At 36.2% G+C, this 14,815-nt stretch overlaps 1 protein-coding gene across 7 annotated transcripts; it reads right to left on the bottom strand.

The window, feature by feature from the left end:
* Positions 1–1,574: 1,574 nt before the first annotated feature.
* Positions 1,575–12,136, bottom strand: LOC112510071 (protein DENND6A). 7 transcript variants are annotated; one of them, XM_025115354.1, is made up of 6 exons: positions 11,959–12,034; positions 10,777–11,287; positions 9,515–10,705; positions 8,455–8,647; positions 2,151–2,482; positions 1,575–2,066 (listed from the first exon to the last, which is right to left on the bottom strand). In XM_025115354.1, exons 2-5 carry the CDS (start codon positions 10,887–10,889, stop codon positions 2,342–2,344), a joined length of 1,638 nt encoding a protein of 545 aa, XP_024971122.1. In that variant the 5' UTR covers positions 10,890–11,287; positions 11,959–12,034; the 3' UTR covers positions 1,575–2,066; positions 2,151–2,341. The 7 variants fall into 7 exon arrangements, with proteins under 7 accessions (XP_024971122.1, XP_024971115.1, XP_024971116.1 ...); XM_025115347.1 differs by having other exon boundaries at positions 9,515–11,023; positions 11,959–12,136; XM_025115348.1 differs by having other exon boundaries at positions 1,575–2,041; positions 9,515–11,023; positions 11,959–12,136.
* Between the last annotated feature and the right edge of the window lie 2,679 nt (positions 12,137–14,815).

The raw sequence follows: 14,815 nt of genomic DNA, 5'->3' as shown, positions 1-14,815 counted from the left end.
TTAATTAAAATAAAATATATTTTGTTGATAATTTTTTAAATTAAAAAGATAGAAAATAATTTGATTAAATTACTGACGGATTAACGATAAAATTTAACTAAATACATAATTAATTAAAATTCATCGTTAGTATTCATTGGTATATATATGCATGAATTACTTATATCTAATTGATGACTAACTTGATCTCCGTCAGGCGTTCTAACACAGTAACATATTAATAAGTGTGAAAGATCGTGGTTGAATCTTGTCGGTGATATCATTTCACCGACGAATTAGGAACAAATTTTAATTAATTATATATTTAATTAAATTTTATCGTTAATACGTCAGTAATTTAATCAAATTATCTTCTATTTTTTTAATTTAAAAAATCACCAATATAGTATATTTTATTTTTAATTAAAATAAATTTCATTAAAAATCTCTTTTAGATCTTTTTTATTTGAAAAATCACTAACAAAAAATATTTTATTTTTAATTAAAATAAATTTCATCAATAATTTTTTTTTAAATGTAAGTAATTTTTTTTTGTAAATATAAGTATTTTTTTGGTTTATTTATTTCATTTCATAGATGTGAGAACTTTTTGGCTTAAAAAATGTTTATGGACTTAATCATTCAAAATATGAAAGTCTATTGATTTTTTTTTCAGATTTTTTACCACATTAACCAGTTGTATAGGTCATAAGAATGTATCTAACAGATTTTGGAATATCCAAGGAGTTATTTAATAAGTTTTGGAATGTTCAAGGACTTATTTATTCCAAAAAATTGTCCAAGGACTTAATCATTCGAAACATTAAAGTCTATTGGGTTTTTTATGGAATACAATAAAGTGGAATGACATGAGTTTATGGGTTTGGTTATTTTGGTTCACCCCTACACGGAATGCATTAATTATTCAACTTTGCATTTCATTATACTTGGTGAGCTTTATCAATTGATAAAGTTCAGCAAACGAGTTGTCAAAATCCAGCTTTAAGATCAAATTTAGAGAGTACTCTTGCATCTGCCAGAGATTGGAACAACGACTTCTTTTAGGAAAAAAGGAACTTATCATGTACATTAATAAATTACCCTTCATCGTAATTTTGTTACATAATTTTAAAAAAAACAAAATTGGTCATCACACAACATACGATGCCAAACACTAGTTTAAATTTAAAGTTATAACCATCCTTTAAAACCCCTAATTTCCATTTTTTTGGGGTTCAGGTCTCTCTCTCTCTATATATATATATAATAATAAAATTGGCTTATATTATTGATGCATAGAAAGTCCATGGGAAGCAAAATATGGAAAGGAATTGCAAGTGACTTTATGAAATTAATACTGGGCCTCTGCCAACTGCCATTGCATGAGTGATGGTTCATTACTTTCATATTCAACACACACATTGATTGTGGTTCATGTTGAAACTTATGTATATGTCCTTGTTATGCATTTACTACCCCAGAAAGAGACACTACATACAAATATCTAACTAAACCATAAATAAATAAATAAATAAATAAATAAATAAATAAACAAATAAAGAATCGAACTCGTGCATCAAACGGTAAATCGTTCATTCAAATCGCTATTTCAATCACTTGGATCATCCACTAATAAGAAACCAAGAACAAAACTGGAGGATCAGAAACACATGGAAGAACAGTTGTTACTGTTATTAGTATGAAGTAAGGAGAAAAAGAACATGAAAACAAGATGCTACATTGAAAAGGAAAATGTTATGAACAAATTGTTTAACCTTGAACATGGTTTTAAAGAAAATCATTATCCAAAATGTTACTTCTTCTAGAAACACAAATCCGTTATATCTCTCAATTCTATTACATAATACACGTTACCTGATAATACAACTCTTGCTTCCGGGAAGCCCATCTGCATAATACATAATCCCCACGATCATGGAATCTAAAACCCGCCACTAGAATATGTTCATCTGACTTCTTGGAAACATACCAACACAAACCTCCGGTCAGCTGAAAATTTGGCACCTCTGAGTGCTTGAGAGAGGTTTTTTTGAGTCAACAGCTGTAATGATTTTGGCTCAAGTTATCTGAGAAACATATATACCTAAATGTAAGAGAAGAACGAAAAAGTATCAAGAGCATTTGAGCTCGAGAAAGATGGTATCACTGACCTAGAATGAAATTCATGGTGCAAACCCGAGCTGAAGCTGTAAATCTTTAAAAAGATTTTGAAACCATGAAGGAATGTGGATCTCTCATATTTTTGGGTCTAGTGGGTGTCTATGTCTTTATCTAGGTGAAGTGAAAGAGAAATCTCAACTTGTACACGAAAGTTCTTTTTTTTTCCTTTTCTGTTGATGGGTCATTGCAAAAGGGTGGCCCTATCAGGGTTCATAAGTAGGAGATGTTGCATATCTTTTGGAAGGACATTGAAGACCGAGAGCAAATCTCCTTTGAGTTTATGGCAGGTTGCTTCAGACTGATCAAGCAAGTTTTCAGACTGCTGCAGCAAAATAACATGTTATAATGAAAGTTAGTAACAAGTGTATAGAATTATACACGTAATTATGATGCTATAAATAGAAGGATGTTGGGTAGAACTGTAAATTAGTTTGGAGTAGGTCAAATATGAAACTATTTGCTACAACATTGTTTCATAGCATCCTAAATTCACTCCAGTCTCCCATTCTTTGCTAAACAGCAGTTTTTAGACTATCTTTCACCAAGAAATCATGATTGTTGCCTCCTTCCATCTGATTTCGTTGCACACATCATACTTGACTTCGACCATTGTAACAATCCATTAACTTTAACCGATTTTGTAGTGGGTTGCCTCTGAGCTCATTCCTATATACAATATTCCACTTCACTATCCTCTGATAACACATGATCTCTCACAGACCCTGACCGGATCAGGGTTAGTTTGACTAGCTCCGGAAATTTTGAGTTTAGAGCTTCATCCTCTACCCTAATATATGACCAAGATTGGATAGTTCATTCATCTGCCGCTCCCTAGATCCATTGCCGTTGTTCTATTACCTCTTTTCATAATTTCTTCTTTATTTCAGCAGCAAGGTACTAATTTTTTTATTCTCTCCTTTTTGCCAACAGTTTGAAATCTTCCTCCAGCCATACATATCTAACATGATACTTCTCCAGCAAGAATGAGATTCATGTTAACCCTCAATAACCACTTTCATAAAAACAAGGTTTGCTGCCCCAAAGCAGGGCCATAGGCCCCCTTTTTCTTTTGGTCTGCACACTTCTATCCAGCTTACCTTCAATATCCTTTTCCTCTCCATCCTCATTTCAGCTAAGTTCCTTCGATATGATTCTAACCCTTCTAAAATCTGGATTACAGCTTTAAGGAATTGCTATATATTGAAGGAGCATGCCCCTAGTACAGCTTTAATCATATGATTATTCTCCTCCGCAACTGCATTGTCTTTCCCTTTCGTCCTACTAGTGTCTTCTGTTACTTTCTTCATCACTTCCTTCCATGCACTGCCATCTTCTAGGGGTAGTCCCTAGTGGGATTCCAAGAGGATACTCCCCAATCTTGCACTCCGATACATCACCTAATGTTTTGCCTCTATCCTCTTCTATCGGAGTTATGTATATGTTGCTTTTTTAAACTTCTTTCACACCAGAAACTTGTTCAAAAGTTCATAGAACCACCATTATACCCTTCACTTCCTCCAAGTCCTCGCTGCTAAAAGCTAGTATATTATCAGGAAATTGGGTGTGGGTGCTCCGGTCACTGGCATTCCTACATGTACTCCCTTTGTGCTCCTCTATTTTGCTTTTTTGGAAACTGTTGGAACATGGATTCAGCTGCAAACAGAAACAAAAGAGAATATCAGGTCCCCCTGTCTAACTCATCCCCTCATTGATTTCTTCACTAGCACATACTTTCACACTTGTAACAGAAACCCCTATCAAGCAATGAACTTTGCATCAAACTTCATCTCATTCCTCACCTTCCGATGAAGTGGCATGCCAGCATGCCAACATCTAATTTCAGTAAGAGTCCAACACATTTTCTCTTTTTAAGCCATCCAACATCACGTTTACTAGGACACTAGGACAACAATCCAGAAGCTGTCCCCTCCCACAGATGTTTGTTTGATTTTCTGATATTGCAGCATCCACCGCAAATTTGAGCCTACTTGCTAAGCATATTTATATGTTATTGTAGATGGGTTTATGAGGGATATCAGTCTTCAATCCCTCGTAGATTTTGGAGAAGCTTTTGTTTTGTAGTGAAGTAATGACAGGTTATACCTGCAGTGAATTTCCGTTATCATTAACTTTCATCACATTTTCTTCTGCCCCCTCTACAATTTTTCAAGAAGTAATAATTGAGCTTTGAACCTTTCATTCATCTTGATGACCATTAAAACTTCCTCATAGAAACTATCATATACTCCTTCCTCATTTCATCAAATTTTCTTGATAGACAGCAAAGCTGGAGAAAGGCTAGAAGGAGTTCCCAACTTGACAAGTGTTCTATGGCATCCTATCACAAACTTCTTCAATCATTAATTTCCCTGGCCCTCAGTTTGGCAGAAATATGGAAAAACTCTGTTTTTATCACCCTCATTCAGCCAAAGCATTCTCCAACTTTCCAGCTCATTATTTTTCTTGACACGCCTTTTATAAGAATCCTTCCAGGAATTCCGCAGCTGTCTAGGTCCCTTCCATTCATCCCCATGTCAAGTTTATCTAGTTCTTCTAGATTTTTCATAAATCCCTCATCCAAGCTCTATTCCGTAGTTTCATAGCTTTCTTTACTTTAATATTGATAGATACTATATGAGTAGCCCGACCATCAACCATTGTCTCCTTCCACTCTTTTGAAGACACTTTTATACAATATAACCACTTCAACCATTGATCAGCTACACCAAAAGGCTTGCTCCCCAACCTTAAACTAGCAAAAGGATGTTGTCAAAAGGCTTTCTCTCTAGAGTTTGTACTCCCGTTACAGCCATTTTACAACCCATTCAGCATTAACAAGTACCAAGTAAACCTTGTTCTCTCATCAGTCTTCTGAAGGTCTACATGAAGATGCACAAACCATCAGAAACGTTTCTCAGCTTCTCCCAGGCTTATGTTGTATATCGTCAGTTCTAATCCTATCTCTGTGTAAGACCACATACCATCTCATAGTTTGCATTTCTGCTAACCACACTTTGTGCATGCCTTTTGATTACCCCACATTCTGTCAGATGGAACTTACCTTTCAGCATCAAGTAGACATGTCAATCACATGAGATAAGAGTCCCAACAACTAGTCATCGTTACCCTGCTCTTATACAGTTATACTATGACTAACATCTTCATCAATCTCTCCATCCTTCTATGAAATTAATCAATCTTTTTGGTATGTTTACTGCATCTTCCACTTCCCATCAACACCGCTATAGTCGCAGTTTACGTACTCTACTTCGTTTAATTTAAATCTAGAACCTTCAAATTTGAAGGCGCTCCTTCAAACCCCCAACTTCCCATTGTCTAGTTTCATCAATCAACAATTTTAATATTAATCATCAGCTGCCTGAAAGCACACACCATGGTATATCATTACATGTCTTTTGTGACATCATCCATAAGTAAAGCAAGAAGATAAAGACTCGAACTTAACCCTACAGTAGAAGGGAAAGCACATGTCTCCTCACTGCATGTTGTCACACTTACCTTTAGTTGCCTTAACATACATTATAGGGATTTTCTTCTTCTTAAGTATGGATCATATGACCTCTCTTGACATCCTATCATACATCTCTTATAGATTAATAAACACCATAAGCGATTTCCCAAAAGTTAAGACCATTGTTTCTATGGAGTATAGACAAACCACTTAGCAATATAGCCATGTTTCACCAATATTCAAGATCAGCGGAATGGAAGTAAATTATAATTATGGTAGAATATCAGTTGTGCCAATATATAAAACTCAATTATATTCTCAACATTGGAATAACGATTTTGACTAAATGTGGATACAGCCATGTTTCACCAATATTCGAGATCAGCAGAATGGATGAAAATCATAATTATAGATATATATCAGTTGTGCCATTATATACAACTCAAGTATATTCTCTACATTAGATTATCTATGTTGACGAAATGTGGAGGGACAAGAAATAAATGTAATAATTTCATCATTAGTTGCATCTGCAATTATCTTCTCCAACAGATGGCCACAGGTCCAAGTAGCGGCAGGCATTGACCCCAACTGATTTTAGCCAAGTATAACAATAGCATAACCTGGTCTAACAACAATGTGATGTCCAACTGAAAACTTATCAAACGTGAACAACTTTATCGATACCTTGGATATTCAATGCAAGCAACACATGTGACTGTATAATGAGCAGCATAAGTCGGGAAACACTGAAAATGCCTCATCTTTCCCTTCCTGTTAAGCTACTCTAGGTAGGGTCATTGTGCTCGTGAGAATCATTTTTGTTTTATATACATGATGACAATATGAGGTGTTGGTCACTTTAAATACTACTGTGTCAAGGAAGACTAACCAGGTGTTTTTTTAAGCTACAAAAATGGAGAAAATGGAGAAAAATGAGAATACATAAAATGCAGGCATTAGGAAGGTGTGAATAAGTACTTGGTCCACTATATAGCTCTAATAACATATCTAGGTTGGATTTTTATCTCCTTCCAGCTACTAGAAGAGTCTGAATAAGGCATCATAACAAGTCTTGTTTCCGCCAAATTATACAAGTCTTTAGTGCCGATGAACAGCAGTTCGAGATAACTGAAGTTAAAAGTGGGAGAGGTGAAGAAGTTCCTATAATAACTCACAAAATACAAAATCTTGTGGCGTGCTACCATCATTATTGCTTTGAGATTTAAAACATCTCTCCTAAAAAATATTTAATCTTATCATAATCCCGAGACGGTAAATAGAGGGCTGAAGAACCACATTGAGTTCCATGCCATTTTGCTGTTGCACAGAGCCACATAATGGTTCATCACTGTGCATCCACCATGTGAGGAGCAAAAAGCATTTTTAAGCAGAATGACCCCTGATCTTGAGAAATCATAGCAAATTAAGTTGGCAGCTCAAGTATATAAAGAGCATTTGAAACAACTTTAACATAGATTCATCATTATCTGTAAGCTATATGTCATAGAGTACAACAAGACAACCAAATTTGTAGTTTTGGCATATCTATTGCTTAACACCGGGAACAATTATTCAGCAGACTATAAGATTTAACATCCCTACCAATATCAAAGTTCTCAAAACAGAAGAGTACCTTTAGTCTCAACTGTTAAAAGCATTGACAAAGGGTATCCACAAAAATAAAAAGAAGAAAGAGAATATAGGTTGCCATGAGATTTTGTTTCTTGTATCTATTCATTAGTTCACATTAATTTTCATCCATTAATATTTGAGTGATGAGTAATTTCAATTCCACAACCCTTAGTCCTACAAGAATTGGTTCATCCCCTTGTAAGTTATTATGGTTGCTCATTGTTAGCCTACCTCAGTTAACCTGGTCTAAAAGCTTATCAATGGCTTTATGAAGTTTGTTGCAATCTTCTGTACTACAACACCCTTCTGAATAGCACGCTAGCAGGTTACCAATGGTGTTTTGAATCTCTGCCCACTAGCCTACGTAGTTGTTCAATAAAAGATTCACAGTCTATTCTAGTAACTGAACTTTATTGTCTGTGCCATACTAATTATTATTTATAATTCCAAAAACATTGTAGCAACCAGCTCTAGAATGGCAAGGTCACTCCTTTGTAGCCGGAAGGTCATGGCACAAAAACAGACTCTGGAAAATGCATGGAAATGACCACGAGAAAAGACTTCCCTCCCCAACTCTAGCAAAGCTAAGGAGCATTCGTGCACAGGAACAACCCATTTTTTTCAGGAGTATGCACAGCTCTGAACAGAGATATAGACTAGATATAAATATTGAATTCTCTGAAGTTTTATCTGGCTCCCAGTTAGGAGCATGTTGGTCTCAGAACCTCGTGAATTTCCTGTGAATAAGGGTAAGTACTATGCACTGCCCACCTCAACACCAGTCTTGAGACACCCGACAAGAAATATTCTACTCTTAAACTTCATTGACACTCTAAAACCTCACCCAAAAAAATGCAACTCCTTGGCACATAGTTCAATAACTTCTTTTGACTAATAATCAAATACCTAAAATACACCCTAATGAGACAAAATTTAGAAAACTTGGGGATCATAATCAATCTCACCAACATCCCGTAATGGTTACTAATGGACAAAGAGGTAGATTTGGATTGACATCTTCTGCAAAAAGGTAATGTTACACTTGAGAATATCTAAAATACAATGAGTTGGATCTTTTGGGGGACCAAGGGGGTATAGCTTTCATACCAAATTGTTAGCGCATTCCCAGAGTCAAAAAAACCATACCATCCTAAAAATAAATAAAGCCCAATAACAAAGACACTTGCCTGCATTTCAGCTAGAAGATGCCTTTCAATTGCATTGAATGTTTCGACAATTTCCAACTCAGACGACTTGTTAATAAATTCTTGTATGTCAGCGTTCATTCTTGCTTGCCTCCACAATCTACATTGTTCTTGCTCAGCCACAGCTCGTTTTCTTTGAAACCATGGCTTAAAGTTGTGCCCTTTCATGAACCGCCTAAATAGGCATGAAACTTCTTAATGTCAATATGGAAGTTCTCTAACAATGACTAAAGGTAGTAAAAAATTAATGATTGAGAAAAGCACATCATAAGAAATGTACATGTTGCAGGAGATAAAGAAACAGGCATGCGGTATTGCTAGTTACTATTTAACATACTTGTCAGGGTCACACCTATATGACTATATCCATTTTTATAAAGGCTGTACCATTTTCTTGAAGAGTAGATCCAAGGTAAAAGCCCTTGTGAGGCATACTTCTTTTAAAATAAAGGCCTATCACGGCATTCAACAATGCATGTTACTAATTTAGCAGTTCTTTTAATGCTTGCTACGAACTTGTTTTTGTTTCTCAAATGGTCCATACAGGCATTCATGTCTTACATTATATAATGCATTTATACATTTTCCTAAGTAACTAGGAAATACCCATAAACACAAAAGTCACGCTGAAATTTAGTGGTAGAAACATAAACTCTTGCAAGTTCTCTTCTTGCACTTCTAGTTGACATGGTTCCTTTCATGTCTTCTACTCAACTTGTCAAAGAAAAGAGATGGACAATGGATCTCTAATCAGTATTACTAATCAATTTTATGACTACTTTGTGTGTTGGAGATATTGATGACGATGTTGCACACAAGGATATATTTTGTGTTTGGATTGCTAAATGTCAAATGACATCCATTTGAACAAATTCTATGATCATGTTACATACGTGTGCAAAGGTGCCAGACAACTTCAGGCTCTTTTAACCGGTTCCCAGAACTCAAAAAATTTGATGGAGTATTAGAGTATCAAGTATGCTATACAGTAAAACTAGCAGATAAAAGACATGCTATATGAAAAATGAAAAAAAAATATTACCTGTAGAGATCTAGCCAGTTAGATCTCATCCTCTTCGATAAAAACTTCCCAGGACCTCTAGCCGATAAGCTTCCAAGGAATTCATCAGCATCAAACACAGGTAGAGGAGGAGGATCAACAAATGGAGATGATCCTACACAAGGTGTATTAACTCTAAAATATGGGCCAAAGGGGGCTAAGAAGTTGGTAGTAAGCTCCAAGAAATGCCGGCGCAGTATCTCATTGTTAACAACTGACATCGACTCCTCAACCCTTGGTGACAGTCCTGCGTCAACAAGTCTATTCAGAATAGACGTATCCGGTTTAGTAATTGGCATGTAACTGCTCCAAATGGCTTCCTTGTGTTCTGTCATAAGACAAAGGGGACCATCTCTCCTTGATTTCACGGCACTTAACAAATTCGAAGGAGAAAACTTCTTTAAGTTTAGTTGTGGAAAACTAAAGCCATCATGTCTGCCTGAAAGTCTGCCAGTTGAGGCCCGAGAAGCAAAGGCAAGTCGGCTTGAGTTAGGAGCTGGGCTTCCAACAGAGATTATGTGGGGAATGTTGCGAAGAGCTTTTAGAAAAAACAGATTTGTCACACCCAAAAGCATGGGAGGGAAAGTATCTCCTTCTCGTAGTGAGTTCAAATGGGCAAAGTGAGGGTCATGTATGGTGAAATAAGGCCTGAAGTCAACACTAACAAAAAGTGGAGCAGCCAAACTAACTAGACTAGCAACAGCTTCACAACACTGAGGAGGTGTTGGTGTTATAATCAGTATAGGCTCCCCAACAAGTAACAATTCCCATAACAACCAAAGCTGCAATAAAAGCCCTCGGAAAATTCCAAAAACATCTGAATCATGAAAAAGACCATGTGGGATCGACTGATTAGTAGGAAGAAGTGGGGCCATGGAGGAGGCAGACTCTTCAAACAGCACCTCACCATCAAAAGATAAGCTATGAGCAGGTGGCAGGTTCACCTTAAGTGTAGCATTCCCTATTGGAAGCTCCATAAGATGACCAGGTAAAGGAGCATCCCATGTTGACATAGAAGCAGCAATGCAGTCAAGAGCTTTCCTTCCAATGTCAAAATACAAAGGACCCATGATCTGTAAGAGAGGTTTAAACAAACTAGAGTATGGATAATTTGACAAAATCACCACTGATTTCTGTTCGCCCCCTCGCTTCAGCCTCTCATCATGCCTCTGTCTATTAAATACAAAACCGTACAAGTATTTAGGGTCACACCCTTTTTCACTATAATCCAACCTTTTTGGTACCTTTTCAGCTGAGGGAACTTCTTTGCCATCCACTTCAACCATCTCAGATGTAGAAATGTTCTTTGCTGGAAAACTCCCTCGCCTTTGTATTCGGAAGAAGAACATGGAGTCATGGATGCTTGATCGGTTATGATGTTGGGAAACTGAATCAGGGAATGAACTGAAAGCAATGTCAAGTTCCTCTTCGGGGGTAAGACAACCAGGGGGATAACACTCTTCTATAAGCTGACCCTGTTCAAGATCAAACCTAATTATGCAAAATGCAACAATCCACTGTTGCACAGTTTCCGGGTCAACATTTGTATGGGATTCTGTCCTCGCCAAAAATGAAGGAGACCTACTCATTGCCAGCTAACAAGATACAGCTACTCTTTCAATATAGCAATTTGATATCCATCAGGACCATCATCTACCTCCAAATAGGCACTAGGACAGAGAAGTAACTGGGTGTTCGTATGCACCAGAAGCTAAATAACCAGTAGTAGCTTTAGCAGAAATATCTTCAGAAAGGCTGCATCAATTGCTAAATCTACTTAACATTATAGGAACCATAAATGTAAGCATCAATTTAGAAATTATTGACAACTGAGATATACTCAAGTAATACAAGAATTAAAACTATTAGAAACTTGAACACTAAAATATACTATTCTCATCAGCACCTTTCTTAGTACCAATCAGATGGTCCAGACAACACAAACCCCATTCAGGTTTTTGGAGTTGGACCTTTTTTTTATCTAAACAATTATAACAAACACCCATTCAAAATTTGAAGGGCTAAGGGCTTTGGTTTGGAAGTCTTGCAATGAAGATATACAAATTAAATGTGGTGTATGAGAAATTGAATTCAGAACAAATGACCACAGCAAACTTTACAAACTTCCTAGATAAACTAAAGAATACCTCTACACCGACATAAAAATAAAACTTGAAACAGAAACAACCAATATATGATTCAGAGCGTAACACGAAATAAACACAATGTTCAAACTTAGACTGCCCTATTCATCAGGTGCTATAAGGGTAACACTATACACATGCAGAATGCTCGAAATTAGACCTAAATGAGGAACCAATTGATCCGAGAATTCGAACCCAATTCAATTAAGAGGAATTAGCAAACGATATCAACAGATCAGATGGATAATCTAGTAAAAGACCGAAAAAGGGTTTTAATTATACCTGAAGCTGTTCCACCCAAATGGGGATGAATCCAAATCGGGCGAAAAAACGATGCAATTTAAAGAGAGAAGTGGGTGCAAAGTAGGAGATCCTAGAAGAGAAAATGGAAAAGGGTTTTGAGGTGATTGTGTGGGTACATGTATATACATACACTTACTAATGTTGTTCAACGTATTGATCTGATGTGAAAATTTTGACTGATTTTGAATGCAGAAGAAATGAAATTTGGAACAAGATTTAGGGTGAGGAGGGGGTTGCTGTTCTGCTTCAATTAGCCAGTATTTTATTGTCAAAATCAGGCAAGAAAAGCTCTCCCCTTTTTGGTTTTCCCTTTTATGTTTCATATATCTATACTATATTATAAATGATTTGACAAAAAAAACTATTTTTTATTAGGAATGGCAAAAAAAACCCGAAACCGACGGTGAAAACCGAAAACCAAACAATTCGGGTCGGGTTCGGGGACCTCCTAACGGGTATGGGACAGGGATCGGGGATTATATCAGAGACGGGAACGGGGACGGCACTCACCGACCCGGACCGGCCCGATAGTATATATAATATATTTAAAATGTATAAATTACTATTTGGTAAATGATAGTCCAATTGTCCAAAGTCCAAACCAAAAGTCCAAAACATATTCCTTAGGCCTAAAAGGCTAAAAGCCCAGCTTATACCCCAACATCAATACAACATCAACCCAACCCTTGACTAAACCTTCTAATCGACATCGCCAGTCGCCTGCGTCCAGCCACTCCAGCGTCCTCCTCCTAATCGACATCGCCTGCGTCCTCCTTCTTGACTCTCCCGACTGACGGACTGAGCCAACTCCCGCACCGCCGCACGACACCAGTCACGACAGCCGCACCACTCACTGCCCTACTCTCGTCGGCCGCCGCTCGCACTCGCCGTTGCTGTATCTCCGGCGCTGTAACGCCGCCGCTCGCACTCGCCGCTGCTCTTAACGGGTTACCAACGGGGATCGGGGAAACCGCGGGGACCCGATGGGAATCCCCGATAAGATCCCCGACGGGGATCGGGACGGTTACGGGAATGGTTATGGTTATCGGTTTCGGGGACGGGGACTCTAGAAACCGGCCCGAACCCGGCCCGTTGCCATTCCTATTTTTTATGCACAAAGTATTGTTTATTAATGCATATTACTTAAAATTTAAGATTACAAGTAAATTGTACATAAGTTAAACTTATTAGAGCTTCATATTTGAATTCGTGTAACTAACGGCAGATTAAACATAATCAAATATATTGGATAAACATCTCATTTTAAATATAAAAAATCTAAAATATAATTAGGATAATTATTGAGTTCTAACAAAATATTTAGTTATTATCTTTAAAAAATTTATATTATTAAACCTAAATTAAATTTCTCTGTTACTAAACCTAAATTAAATTATAATTAAAAAAACTGAATTAAGAAAATTGCACCGAAACATAAGAACTTTTAAAAAGATTAATTTGATACTGATATCGATATATTTTTTATCAAAATTTTATGATATTTTCAAATTTATATTTTATTCAAAAATAAAAACATTATCATTTTCTCAAAACCACATAAACCGCATTATATCGACATAAAAAAAAAGAATAAAACGAAACACTGAAATCAAGATGTGTCTCGATGCATTGCACGAGCACCCTTCTAGTATATATTTTATAAGATATCTGACCAATCCAACCACACTTACTTTTGTACATTTATTAAAAATTGTTTACCTCTTAACAGTTTCATTAAAAGATAATATCTGAATCGTTAAAGAATAAATCTTGTATGGTAAAAAAAAGTATGTCTCTTAATAGTTCTAAAACTCTTTGAATGATTTTGGATCATAGGTCTCCCTTAACCATTAAGCGTCATAATTTTATTATAAACAATTACCAAACAATTATATTTCATTTTGCACTATATCATGAGAGCCTCTTAATCATTTTGACCACTTAATCATTCTGCATTAAATCTTAACAGAGCATGGCCCATGAGGGTATTTTCATCATTTCAATCGTTTTTTATTTTAAAAAAGTTAGTGTACAAGTATTTAAAGCATATATACAAACCATTAAAGAAAATCTCAACTAAACCAACCCCTCGGGCAACAACACCGCATGCCCGTCTTCTCTGACGTTTCCTCAATACCCACCTTGATTTTCACATATGTTATATGTTACTGAAGATCATTGTCATGCATATTTTCTCTCTTTTTCTACGAACTGCAATACTCCCTTATACTCCAGTTGACGCCCAACGTTCAACTATCTCAGCCACCATCCATAGTTGTGCAACTAAAACATCCCTATCACAACTGGTCACATAAAAATAACATAAAATTTCAATACCAAACTTGGAGTGTACGTGTCGGATGAACCAAATCCTCATTGAATTTTATTTTTCCATTAGAAGGGGCTCGCACATGTTCTGCAGTACCTCCTGTGAATACTCCGCCGGTATGAAAAGTTCCAMTTGAACAAAAACCCTCATATTCATATGTACACATGACGGAACATATATTTCCTATAATTTTACCTAAACCCCAAAAGGGAACAAGATCAATATGCACATTGTTGCTAAGGCTATGCAAGAAAGCTTTATATTCCTCATCGAGATGCACCCCATCATTAAGAACTAGAAAATTGTACGTTTATGACCAAAAACCTAGAAATAGCAGAACGGCCAACCCTTCTAAGGACATCTCTAAAAAGTAACACCAATTCAATAAAAATGGTGTAAAAATTTATGCAAACATTAAATCTTTTCCAATAGGGTAACATTATTTTTTACACCAATATAAGATTTAGGTATATTCTTTTTTATCTTAAATTTATTAATTTTTATTAA

The sequence above is a fragment of the Cynara cardunculus genome (assembly GCF_001531365.2).
Source record: "Cynara cardunculus var. scolymus isolate 2C chromosome LG 3, CcrdV1, whole genome shotgun sequence".
Taxonomy (NCBI): domain Eukaryota; kingdom Viridiplantae; phylum Streptophyta; class Magnoliopsida; order Asterales; family Asteraceae; genus Cynara; species Cynara cardunculus.
The sequence above is the reverse complement of the archived record's forward strand: the minus strand, read 5'-3'. Positions and strand labels throughout refer to the sequence as shown.

Coding starts and splice junctions, on each gene's coding strand:
- LOC112510071 (XM_025115347.1), bottom strand. CDS start 12,107: ATGTATATACATGTACCCACACAATCACCTCAAAACCCTTTTCCATTT. Junction 11,024..11,958: donor TTTGGGTGGAACAGCTTCAG/GTATAATTAAAA, acceptor TTGCATAATTAG/GTTTGATCTTGAACAGGGTC. Junction 8,648..9,514: donor AACTGGCTAGATCTCTACAG/GTAATATTTTTT, acceptor ATGCCTATTTAG/GCGGTTCATGAAAGGGCACA.